The sequence below is a fragment of the Schistosoma mansoni genome, assembly GCF_000237925.1.
Source record: "Schistosoma mansoni, WGS project CABG00000000 data, chromosome 3 unplaced supercontig 0083, strain Puerto Rico, whole genome shotgun sequence".
Lineage (NCBI taxonomy): Eukaryota > Metazoa > Platyhelminthes > Trematoda > Strigeidida > Schistosomatidae > Schistosoma > Schistosoma mansoni.
The window spans coordinates 197,655-211,828 of record NW_017386008.1 but is presented as its reverse complement, the minus strand read 5'-3'; the positions used below and the strand labels follow the sequence as shown (position 1 = coordinate 211,828).

Here is a 14,174-nt window from a genome sequence, read left to right as displayed (position 1 = left end):
CAGGTTTTCCATGGTGGTCTAGCTTCAATTAAAAAATGTTAGATCACTTACTTTCTCATATCCACGATCGTTCTCAAAAGGCTTTTTATTTTTATATGAATTTGAATTCTTATTGATGACTATATTAAACTAACTCCTGATCACATGACTGGTTGAGATCTTATTCTTAGTTATTCCTCACGGTGTCATATGTGGATGATGCTCACATATCTTACGCTGCAACAAAAAAAATCGTCTGACGGTTTCTAATCTTTAAGCTGATTACAGTTCATAATGAATGCGAATTTCAAACTTGAACAATCTCTAAAGAACGACATCCTGATAAAGTAAAAAAATAGCTATTGAAGTAATTATATACGGTATGAGTAACAACGATACTCAGGCAGTTTTACAGAAGTGAATGAAATCTCGTTAAATTAGCGAACAAACAGGTAATTTAAAATGAGACATATAGTAAGTCAGTTTGTTATTCTTGAGGGTTTGAAATAATCAAATTCATTCCCCCCTCCAATGACTTGATGTATTACAATGCCGGTGGGCGGCCTATGTTCCTTTACGAGGCGTAACAGGCCCTAAGTAAGTAAGCAAGTAATTACAATCTTCAGAATTTCATGCGAAGAAATATCGATTGCATTGATATCGTGAACCGATCTAATTTAGACCACCATTGGGAACTTTGAAGCATCAGACTGCCGTTTCGTCCTGGCAGGGGACACCTTAGGAGTGTATATCCACAACCTCGCATAATTCAAGGTTTTCAATCATGGTCTAATGTCTGTCGGTCAATGATTTCAATGATGTTTGGCAATCTTTACTACTTCATACTGACAAGCAGAAATTAACCAACCTATGAACCATGTTTATTACTTATAAGCTTTAGCATTCTACTTTTTGTAAATAAGTAGTATGAAATTTTTCATTAGTTTCTCTCATTCTTTTCATTGTTTGAAACAATTTTTTTCGAAGTCCAGTTTCTTGATACATTCTTTACCAATGAAGTCATTCTGGAACAATCGATGTAAATGGTAGTTTATATACTGTTACGCAATGCATTACTATCTACTTACTGGCCATTTTAGTAACGTAACATGGAGACAAAAATAAAAAATGTAACTTATCAAATACCGATCAAGTGCTTAGCACTATGTACTCAAACAGTATATTTAGGAACATTGATTGTGTGGACGAATGAAAGTTGATGGAGGAGTAACTGATTTTCAGGTTATGATCACGGCTAGTGATTTACTAGGCTATCAGAAACCACTGAATAAGTAATATGTGTAATGTCCATCTATGGGGCGGAAACTTGGAGAACTACGAAAGTCATCATCCAGAAGATACAAGTGTTTATTAACACTTGTCTACGCAAGTTGCCGGACACTATCAGCAACAAGTTACTGTGGGAAAGAACAAACCAGATTCCAGTGGAGGAAGAAGTCAGGAAGAAGTGCTGGAAGTGGATTGTGCACACATTGGGGAAATCACCCAATTGCGTCACAAGACAAGCCCTCACATGGAATCCTGACGGCCGTCCAGTGCTTCCAGGTTTTCCATGATGGTCTAGCTTTAATTGACTCATGATTTCAACTATGAAAATACTGAATTGTCTAGAAAAACCCCTTCCGGTCTAACATTTGTTGAAAAGAATATTCTGGAAAATTCACTAATATTGGATTGTGAAAAAGATGACTTTCTACAGCTACAGGGAAATTTTGTTAGTTGAATCATCCACCGTGATAAATATAGTACAGGGGATTCTTGTTCATTGAGCTTGAAACCTACAAAATAATCATCTAAATTATATTCATCCATAGTTTAACTTTTGAGGAATACTTTCATGACTTTCGAGAATCATTCTCAATGGAATGAAATCTCAAACAACTGAGAGAACCAATGTGTGCTTAATGCATAACCCTTTTACAAACTGAATAAAGTTTGTAAGAAAACATGCAATCCCAAAAATAAAAGGAAAGAGCTTGTGTCAACAATTCGACTTTATATTTATCTGATCCAACTAAACTATAAGGGTCAGTATATAAGTGAATTCAACTACATCACTCACTATGATGCTAAACTAGATTTGAACTTAAATTGAACGGTATTTTGCACTCATCCTAATAGCATGATGATTTCCAAAAATACACAAAAATTTCACTCCTGAGTAGCTGATAATTATTAATTAAAACTCAGCTTTCAATGTCAGTTCATATGCAACTGGAATAACGTCAACTATTACGGAGTCATAATCTCAGCAAAGCTATGTGTGTCTCATGTATAGGCTGAGTCCAAATGAATATTCTTTATAGATTGTAACATGATCAGAAGTCTGATTCAGTCCCAAATTCATATAACCTTTCACTTAATGTCTGACTATTACAAAGATAATGTCGGAGAAAACAAACTAAACGGGAAATTGTATTCATAGGATTAGACTGAATAGCTGAAGTGTAATTGTATACATCTAATGACTGAGACAGTGGTCATATTGGAAGTTTATATGTGATCTTGGGGTAGTAATTAGTCTCGTTATTCATTCCACATTTTTTTCTTGTAAACTTTATTTTAGGTCGTCATGCGATTGATACATTTCCTGTCAAAATAAGGAACAGTTTTTTGACAGAACAAGAGGTCAACAAAGACCTTAATAAGGTAAAATCTGGGGAATGTTTCGCTCATTCGAATCATTCACTCACGTCGATTTCAATCGGAAATCATTGTGAGACAAATGTTTCGAATTGATTGATTCCTGACCAGATTGTCGACATTGTTTTATTAGATGTTAATTGTCCTAATGTTTCATCTATTTCTAATGAAATCCTTCATAAGTTTGAAGGAAATATTTCAAATAAAGCAAAGTCTGATGAAATTCCTGATAATGTTATTAGTGTGCGAATGTATGTATGTATGTTTACAGCAAGTTGCTACAAAGTATTTACATAGAACATATACATAGCCTTCAGTTGTCCATTTGCATCACCCAGTGTTTCTATCATCTGAATTGTCTTCTCGTCTGGTTTCCAACTGATCTCTCAACGCCGTATTTTTGATGCATTTGAAGTGGTTCCTCGTTTTTACAAGTATAAGTAATTAGAGATTACGAAATAACAATTTCTGGAAAACATAAAGTTATAACAATCACTGACGGATTATAACTCAGTTGTCTGTTCACCTTACCTTTAATCCTGTTTCCTTAGTTATTCATATGCTTCTGCTTTTTCTACCAACTCGCTGTTACAATAAACGATGCGGTTACTAATGTAAGAACATGTCAATTTCAGTCGCAGAAATAAAACCAATGCTTCAATTTAATAAAGTTGTGTTCATTAGATCTCGTTTAATGCTCATCAGTGAATTGAAGGAACACATGCGGCGAGACTGTAATTTATGAACGACTTTGAGAAATATTAACCAATCAGAAAACAGTACAGAATAAAATTATATTAGACAAAACCAAAGAATTAAATTGGATACACTTTTTTTACATGGTTCAAAAACTTGTGAAGATTGGAAATGGGTTGAGAGGTTCTAAAATCGTATTGCATACAGTAGAAAAACTCATCCATATAGCTCCATTATAGTTGGCCTCCGGAGCCATGATAAGGTCTCGAAAACTCTTTCAGCCTAGAACACATTGCTTCAACATTGTTTCTGTGCACTCCGGTTGTTAGGTCCACAAAATGTCCCTTGTATATAACGACATGATGCACATAACCAAGTCTATGTAGGCATCCGAACGCTCTCCAATCATCCGTATATATTGTAGTACCCGGTTGCACATATTCCCGTATAATTGGTATTATCGATGTAGCCTGTCGGTTTCTAACCCATTAAGAGTGTCGTTTTTTGAAATAACCTGTCGTATATCCAAAGAACGTGTGACGTATATTTATGGAAGTGCTACTTACTAAGTCTTCTTTAAAACTACGTCCTCTGTTGAATTTTCGTTTTCTGACTACTGATTCGTCTATTTCAACTATTCTCCTCACTCAATTATCACGTATTCTCTAAAATCCTCTATGAACCGGTCGTACATGAGCATCAGGTACTGAAATCGGAACTGTAACATTGAAATCCCTCAAACGCTTCTGATTTACTCGTCCATAAATCATAGACTCACCACACATGCTTAAGCGATCAAATGCGAAATCACACTCGAAATCATTTTAAGAAAAATGTTTCAAATGAATCAATTTCCAATCAAATTCCTAATGATGTCATATTACATGCTGACTATCTTGATGATAATTAGTTTCTAATGGAGTCTTTAATGAATTCTGGCGATATCAAAACAATGTTTCTTGTCCTCACAATGCATTTGTTTCCAGTGTAAATCTTATTCAATATGAAGTACAAATTCCCAATGGGTTCAAACCTAATCATAGTTCTGATGCTCCCTTATCAAATGTTATTTATCTTCATAATCCACTCACTCCTAGTCACTGTGAGAAATGTCTTCTAAATGATTCACAACCTGATCATATTTTAAATGTTATTCTAGCATATATTGGATGCTTCCATACCTCTTATATGTCATGTACAATCCCTACTGAATATTATGATGAATCAACTGATATAACAAGTATTTGAGTAACAGTCCCGAAACTACAACGTCCAGGAGTGATGTTGTTTATACAGTGGAAAATTTTAAATTTAGTCCCCAAAACTGAAAGGTCGAAAATCGGAGTTAGGCTCGATACTCATGATAATAGAAATGAAGATTCATTCAGAATGACAGAGGCTAAACCAAACACTAGATCAAAAGTTCATGCATACCTCAGGAAATTGAGGTCAAGTGAAGATAAATAGCGTGCGGATATCATTCCACCAAAGATGTTAATTATCATTAACACTTGCACAAAGCAACCAGTTTTTTGGGGAAAATTGTTTGATGAGCAATCATCAAATTTCAACATTCCTTATAGTCAGCTACAGATACCCTACAAGTCTGATTATTATCAGAATAGGGTTTTGTGAAGATTTTAGTTATTTAATAGTTGAATTCATGAGTCATACTAAGACGACATGGCCGTCCAGTGTTTTCAGGTTTTCCAGTGTGATCTAGCTCTAATTGACTCATGAATTCAATTGTTAAATCTGATTATATTTATTTTACTTATTCAGACAAAGTGAATGTCAAATACAAAACTAAAAGGCAAACCTTGTTTAAATAATTCAAAACCAGTCCAATTGCAATATACTTGTATGTAGAATGCATCCATCACCTGATCCTAATGACTATGAAACACATACAAATGTCCCATTCAAACGATTTGATGACAAAGTCAACCTATATGAATCATACGCTTTGTTACTGACATATAGGAATGTAAAATGTGCTTATTTGCTTTATGAATGGAATAATGGTATCGTATCTTTTCGTATGAATGGTGAGAAAACCATCATGCATAATATTACTACTCATACACGTCAAGATCATACAAAAGAATCCTTTAACCCTTATGTTTACCTACACACGTCCCAATACACAAATACAATGAAGTTTGCGAGTAGTGTTAAGACAGTTCAGGTCAATAAAGTCACATTACTCATAACGTGGGTAGATGAAGATCCAACATTGTTTCGTGGGGGAGAGAGAATCACATATACATTGAACGAAGGAGCAGAGCATATAAACCAGAAGGTTAAATAGATCTTTTTTTTCAAATGAAGCTGATAAAGCAACTGAAAGCCGGAGCACATGAATGGCCGAAATCCCAGTAACTATGATAAAGAACAACAATCTTTCAAATAGACTCTCCACAGAAAACTTCTTATATATCTCATTAAAAAGGAAGGGGAGGTAGGATGATGAGATGAAATGCAAAATTACATTCCTTTATTCATTGTTATCTTTATCCAACAATACTTCCGTTTTAATTCAATGTGTTGAATACTCAGTGTAGTATTTATCTTTTTTTTCCAGTGTGATACTTTATTCGGCATAACGTTAACTTATTTGGATGAGATGTTTATTCAAGATACGATATTCTTGTGTATTTGTATCAGTCCTGGTGTTCTTACTTTGTGTCGTGGGAATTGCAGTGTTTCCTTCTTTTTATAAAAATAAGTAATAAGTCATTCCGATATAACAAATTGACGACGAGATATAAAAACACTGAAGGTTTTCACAATTGTTGAACCCTCAACACCACATTCCTCTACACACTACCTATAAATATCCTTGCGAGCAGCATCCACTACACCTTGTCTTAAATAAGTCACATCCCGATTACATGTTTGATGTTATTACAGCAGATATTGAGTATCCTCACACTTTATATATATATATATATATATATATATATATATATATATATATATATATATATATATATCACGTAGAATTTCTAGTTCATGCTATGATGAATCAATTGACATACCAAGTGATTCGGAAACAGACCCAGAACCAGAATGCCCAGGAATGAAACAGTTTACACAGTCAGAGAATTCATATTATTCCACAAGTCTGACTTCTGTCTGAAATTCAGATCAAAGCTCTCTGCCTGCAATGGCAGAAATGAAGACTTACTTAACATTCAATTGGCTTGACCAGACACTTTTTAAAAGCTCATGCTCACCTCAGAAAGCTGAGATCAATTAACGATAACAAGTATGCCAATTTCATCTCAACAAATATGTTAATTATGGTCGATATGCACAAACTGTTCAATGTTTTCGGAAGTATATGATGACCAGCTATCAAATCTCAGCATTCGTTATAATTGTTTACAGATACTCAAAAAAACTGATGACAATTACCTTACTTATTCGAACAAAGTGTGTGGGTCATTCAACCTAGTTAACCTTACTTCAGCAAATCGTTCAGTTAAATTGCAATATACCTTCACATAGAATGCAAACATCTACTAGTCCCAATGAGAATAAAGCAATATCTAAATTTCGTGCAGAAGTGGAAAATCTGTGCAGAATGAGTAAACGTGTCAGTCAAGGGCTATATGAACAGTTGGCAAACGGTAAGTTAAACAATGCAGTAGTAGTCATACATGATCTTCCTAATGGTTCAGTAATTGGCGTTTCATAAACATAACCTACGATGGGTCTAAATACAGAATGTGCAACTAACGAATTATTAAGCTCACCGAGAGACTACATCTTATTAAATGTATATGAAATTGTGGTAACAAAGGCGGATAAAGTAACAGAACAATTTGTAAATGAAGCCGCGAATGTAGAATTAAGTGAAACTTTATCAGTCCTGCAAAATCCTGTAGGTGCAACAAAACAAAATGAAACAATAGTACATATTCACAACTATAACACAGACTCAAAACTATTTGATCATAATTGATCATGTTGGATAATCAATCGATTGATTACAATGTGACTCTATTCTAATTTTTTGTTTGTTTGTTTCATTCAAATCCACATAGATACCGAAGTTATTTCATTTGGAATCAAAATTCCTTAATAATGACTCAATAAACAAAAAATATTCAGATTTCATTAAAAGTAACCTGGATACAAACAAGAAAACGTTTGATTGTTTTTTGCAATGTTAATGATCTCGTTTTCAAGTATTGACAAAAAAGAAAAAAAGGAACTTGTCACTCTGTCTTTAAAGATCATTGATATATTCCCTTCCTATCTAATGAGGAAAAAAATATAGTAAAGCCCCCCTATCTTTAACACGTTTAATAATAGACCATTTACATTTCAATATTACGACTCTTGACGAATGTGATTACATATTGTAAATATAAAGTTTTACAATGAATAAATAGAGATACCTTTGATAAGTGTAATGTGTACTACTGATGTCGTCAGATATAAGTAGTACGTATAGGAGATGGAATGCCTGATGACAGAGGGTTGAGAAAATCGAAGAGAAGAGAACGACAACACAAAGTGATTGTTATAGAGACAAAGGGACAACAAAGTCTGAGAAAATTGACTATTACTATATGGATCTCACATTTAACCATGATATACTGTAATGTTGTATTAAAAGACACTTGGCTATGCCCGCCTGTGTTCTCGTTCACTACACAAGTAGTTAAATCATACATTCATGACAAATTTAACTGTCATTTATAAACAGTAAGAGATATGGTAAAATTGATACATCAAAAATTAATGTAGGGCCAGTGGAATGTCACTGAACCCTAGCCAAATCATCCAGCAGTTGGGTCACTAAATATCGAACAGATCATCGATCCCCGTCAAGGTCAAGGACGATCAACGCGTATCAGTCAATCATATGCCATGGACTGGCCCATGCGGCAGTGGTTCTACTCTCGCTTGTATCTACTTTAACTAATATATTCCTGTAATAACGTCCTTTGTGTTGTACAGTCTTCAGAGCATCCATGATCCCTTGATACGTCAATGAGGCAATCCACGTGAGGTGCTGATCACGAGGTGTGACTTCGAAGTTAGCTTGTTCGTTACACCGTTCTCGTCTACCTCGAGTAGGCCTCCAATCATTCGATATAAATCATCAACGTTGATGGTCTACAATAACCAAAAATTTACGGCTACATATTGATAGAACTATAGGCCAATAATTTTATTGAAAAAACACATTATCAATTTACTACTTCGTTGATTCAAAGTGTGATACTTAAATTCATGTTGATTGAGAGGAAGAGAGCAATACATCTTTTGATATGCTTCTTTTCTTAATGTGACTGGAATCGAATGAATAAGATTTAAATTATTCATCATTAGATTCATACATACGGAGTTGTGTTTCAGTAAATGAGGTGCTCAATTCCTAACCTCTGAATCCTAGAATCCAACGCAGCTCCATCGATACCGATCTGGTAAATTTAGTAATATCCATTGCTCTCAGCCCTATACTGAATAAGGTTTAACATTTAAAAATATGGTTCTAGGAGATGGAACGAAAATCTATGTATAAAGGAACACTTGAAATTAGAAAGTAAAGAGTAAATGCTTATAAGTCATGTTATCAACCTATTTATCCACTAATAGGACACATTCTGTTGACCTCAATCAGATAGTCTGTACATGTCAAAATAGTTAAGTCAAACACTCAACGATTTGATGAACTGGACCTATATCTGGGTTCGGTATCAGACAATTTTTTCCTAACACATATGGTATTTAGTCGCTCCTTAACTTCATCTTTGAAATAATGTCAAATAAATCTAGAAAATTTTACTTTCGATTGTTATCAATCAATCCTAATGCAGATTACATTAAGAGATTCTCAACTATACAAACATGTATACCTCTCACAATGTTATTTTTGAGAATGTTATATCGATTGAGTTCGTTCATGTCCTGTTTGATTTATGAACGTGATAAGACCGCCAATTGGAGAGCAGTGAAATTATAGATCGGATCAATAATCCACAAAAGCCGTATGAGCAGTCTTGAGTACTTACCAGTCCTGATATCTCCCTAGCCCAACCAGTTAAGTCCACAACACCAATAACAGCCTCTACAATATAAATCATTATTCACAAACATACTGGGTTTATATACCACTCAGACAGACCACATCGTACCATAAAATAGGAAATAACATTTGTACAAGATTTAGCCAAATGTGGCTGTGATTAGGGGGAAACAGTGATTAATAGACTGGATATAACTCAAGAAAAGTAAGTAGTATTATCATAGTCTATAGGTCAAAATAAAGCTTATAATAAGAGGGACATGAATATGAATGTTTTAGTCACTTAACAACTAAACAATAGGAAATATACATATCATATTGGTCCATAAATAGATCTCAGAGTTGCCATTCATTATTCCCCACAGGATACAACAGACAAAAATTTGTTAAATCTGTAGATATTCTATTTTGTGAACATATAATATTGATTCAATTGATGGTCAATAATCATCGCAGACTTATTTCAATTTTTCAATACACAACTAAATCTTACTCAAATTCTTTGTCGTCCATTTCAGTAGCGAGTTGATGTATTGTTATTTATCAGATTCCTGATGATTATCACGTTTGTTGTTGAACCAAGATCAGTAGGAATTCGAAATAGTTTAATGTTTAAGCAATGATGTTGCCATTTTCCAGAGAACAGTCATGAATTTACTACTTTGCTGTCAAGAAATCCAATCTAATCGGGAAACTTGGGGCTACCTAGTAAACTGAATACTCAGTGGATGGGTACATCTTGAAAACAGTGTCATCTTCCAAACAAGAACACAGAATAACCAACCATACGAATGGGAGATGGTATAATTTTTATACGATCGCCAAATTGATTCAATCTACCCACTTATGAAAGTCACGATTTCCCTGAAATACGAAAGCGTCATGTAAAGGGTGACGAACGATATAAAAACAAAATAACCGAGGCAAGTGAACATTCAGACTTCTCAGATCTTTGATAATCGTTTGAAAATTGGATGTGGTATTTTTTGTAAAACGCAGTCCATATGATCTCAGTTCATAGACTTAACAGAAAAACTATACACTTCGTTTCACATAGTTTGACAAATGGTGAATCAGTAATGTGTGGATCTTTTATTACTTAAGATTATTATCACGATCGTACAGTGACAAACGAGTTAAATACACCAGATGTAACTATTATCCTAGGACTGTACATCAGATAAAGCATACATTATATGACATATTGGACGTGTCCTCCAATGCCCTGGTACGACCGAGGGTATGGAGATTTGGCTCTCCCTCTCCAAATGCTCTCATATGCACATATGCATACAACCACTGTCAGCGAATTCCTACTCACTGACTTCTCGTGGCGTTACTGTTGTTTATGAAATAGAGAGCACGACAAGCAAATGTGCGACGATTTAACTGGGTTGGTGGACACGGAGCGTCCACCTAAGAGAGTTGGAAAACCCTGATTGCAAACCAATGGTGCACATAGGCTCAAGGATCGTAAGAGATCGAATAGCGTATGGACCAATTATTGGTCACCGGCTACCATGAGACTGAATCTCCTGAACTGGCTCCACTGCCTTGTGGATAAGTCCTTCAGGTAGAAGGCTCCAGATGTGGCTCCCTACGAAAGCCACCTTATTCGGTCTGGGCATGCCGGGCAGTATCACAGCCCACACGCAAATCAAATAACTTGTGTGGCTCATTTGCATTCGGTGCCCACTTTGTACCAATATTTATGTACTCAAAAGAAAGGTAAATATAAAATAACAGACGAGTGAATCACAATCCAGAATGTGACTTTCATGCATTTGTCCAGAAACTGAAATGACACATATAACGAGCAGTAGAAACGTATTTCTACACTACTCAAAACGTTTAGAAAGCTTGCCAAGAAGTTAATTTTTGGCACTATAAGATACAAATGGTATTGTTAAACGTATTAGGTTTTAGTGAATAACTAAAACATTTACCACACAGTTAACTATTTTATGTTGTGTTCACATCTGCTTACTTCAAATCAGAATTCTTGCTTATGACTTGTCAAAGTTCTAGACTTATTCGGATTAGTAGTATTTCATTGGCTTATTTCAAAACGACATTTCGTGTTGAAGTATACGTGGATTCAAGTAACTTCAGGAAATCGCCCGTCAGCACCTCACTGAGGGAAGTGAAATATTATCTAGAATGTTTGATGCTTGGTGTTCGTCACATAACTTCAAGGAAGATAGCATTTATCTCGTTTTATTACTGTTATTGGTAGAGAAGTCGATAGTTCGTTAAACAATCTTGCACATCTCAACAAACCTATTATAATGCCGTTCAACGAACTTCAGACATTTTCATGTCATGTCATTTCGGTCAAGGTGATTAATAAGCGACAGGTATGTAATTTTGTGTGTATGTGTGCACTGTTAATGATGAAAATATGTGACCTTTATAATGACAAAGGATAGAGTTTTATTTGTAATGTAATGGTGTGAAATTGTAAATGATATCAGACTAGGTGACTGGGATAGATAGTCCAAGTAGGATGTACGGTAAGGCCTTCCTTTCTATTGAGAGCAGTAGGATTTAGTATTATATGGAAAGCTTCAGCTGCTCTTCTTTCTTTGTAATTGGAAAAACTTATTTGTAGTATTTTGATATTTTTGAAATCATTTTGATGATCGTTGAAAATGGCGTGAACTGCTATTGCCGATTTAATTTGAAGTCGATCCAGTTCTACAGGATTATTAGGAGGTTTATTTATGTATCTAATATGTTCTTTGACACGAGTGAAGATTTCGCGAGATTACTCTCCAATATAGAAGGCATCACAATCGACACAACCTAATTTGTAGACTCAGTTCTATATAGACATGAATGGGATTTTTTCTTTTAATCGAACTAAAGTATTTCGAAGTGTGTTCGTTGTTATGTAATATACTTTAGTTCTATGAACTCGTTTTGTTTTCTAACCTTTCTAAGTAACAATTTACAGTTATTACGAAAATGCATTCACTTATTGTTGACACTAATTGGTCATATCCCAATGACAATAATGAATGGTAACTTTGGAGATCCATTTATGAATCAATACTATGTGTATATTTTATCGTATAATTGTGAAATAACTAAATTACTCATATTCATGTCCCTCTAACTATAGGCTTTATTTTGATCTATGTACGACTCATCATTCTTGAATTATCCCTACTCTATCAATTACTATCTCCCTTATTCACAACCACATTAAGTTAAATCTCGTACAAATATTGTTTCCTGTTGTATGGTGTGATATGGTCATTCTGGTTGGTAATATAAACCCATTATGCTTGAAATACACGATTCATATGGTAGAGGCTGAGATTGATATTCTGGACTGAATATGTAGGGTTAGGTAGGGTGAAGGATCGATAATTCACTGTTCTCTAATTGGCGATATCACTACGTTATATATTTATATGAAAGAAGGCCATAAGTGATAACATTAGTATCATAGATTCAATTGTTTCTGAGATATTTTTAGTGACCCGATATCTGAATCCAGTTAGGTCGTTTCTGATTGTTACTGAAATGTACATGTCCACCCAGTCAAACATGAATCGATATTTATAGACGAACAAAAATAAGTTCCAGATATTTGATGAGCAAGTTAAGCAATTAGCCCACATATTATCATATAAAAAGCAGTCAGAATTAAGAAGCGAGTAATTAACAAGGTCAAAATGTGACTCAAGAAGAATGAATAAATTGGCCTATCCGTAAGCTAGAATATTCTATGTGGGCCTTATATAGCAACCGACACTTCAGATTTGTTGTTTGTTTATGATGGATTGGTGTTCATTTAAACCTACAGGTTGTGTAATCATTGAGATCACTGGGTATCAGTTACCCGTTATTGTCACACTTGATATTCCATTGCAGGAAGAAGAGATTAGTTGTGTCAATATCCCTTCACTGACTAGTATGTCCCATTTGTGCTTTGGTTGAAGGGCCTAAAATTGCTGTAGGTAGGCAATTCTTTGTGCACCAATTCTTCTGACAGTAACCCAATCGGAGATTTAGTCCTACGGTCTTCGAAGGCCGTAGGAGTTATGAAAATTCACTCAGTACACTTAGAAGTAAAGGGAGAGCCCATCTTCTTGAAGAGTAGACTAATTCCATACGGTTTAAGACAGACTGTAAAGAATGAGTTAAATAAACTGGTTGATGAGTAGTAGTAAATTCTATTGGATGAAATATCTGGTGAATTAAATACTATTAATACATCAATAGGGCTGTTCGGATACAAATTCCTACCATTCAGATTAAATGTTTCACTGGCAAGTTATAAATCAGACTATCACTCGTCTTGATGGGTTTGAATGCTATCAGGCTTATACCGTAGTTCATTCTAAAAATATCGAATGGCATAATGAACATCTTCGAAAATTATTTAGACGTTTTTGTGATGCAAATGTGACCACAAATCCATCCAAGTGTCAGTTACAACTCAATTCTGTCAGTTACTTAAACTATTGTGTAGATGCTAAAAGTTTTAAACCTGATATGAGTCGCCTAGCCCCATTGATTCAAGCATCATCACCTGAGAACATCTCAGCATTCAAATCTTGAATTGAGGTTGTTCAGTCTTATTCCAGGTTCATTTCTAACTCTACATAAATATTATCTCCACTTTCGACTTGGTTCCAAGTAAACAGTTTGCATGGGATCGATACAATGATGTACTAAGAAAACGTCTACACCTCTTAAATAGTGAGGCTCTCCTCAAAACGTTTCAGTCAGCTGAAAAATCTATCCTCAACACAGATTGGTCTCCATTATGGTTATT

At 34.7% G+C, this 14,174-nt stretch overlaps 1 protein-coding gene across 1 annotated transcript in view; it reads left to right on the top strand.

Moving 5' to 3' along the window:
* Positions 1-13,957, top strand: part of Smp_137460 (cytoplasmic polyadenylation element binding protein (cpeb), putative) — a gene marked incomplete at both ends in the record, with an annotated part of 25,367 nt that extends 11,410 nt beyond the window's left edge. Inside the window, 2 exons of the mRNA XM_018791326.1 lie at positions 2,567-2,649; positions 13,682-13,957. Of these exons, the coding sequence (XP_018645466.1) occupies positions 2,567-2,649; positions 13,682-13,957 (359 nt within the window). The remainder of the gene's footprint in view (positions 1-2,566; positions 2,650-13,681) is intronic.
* Positions 13,958-14,174: the final 217 nt, after the last annotated feature.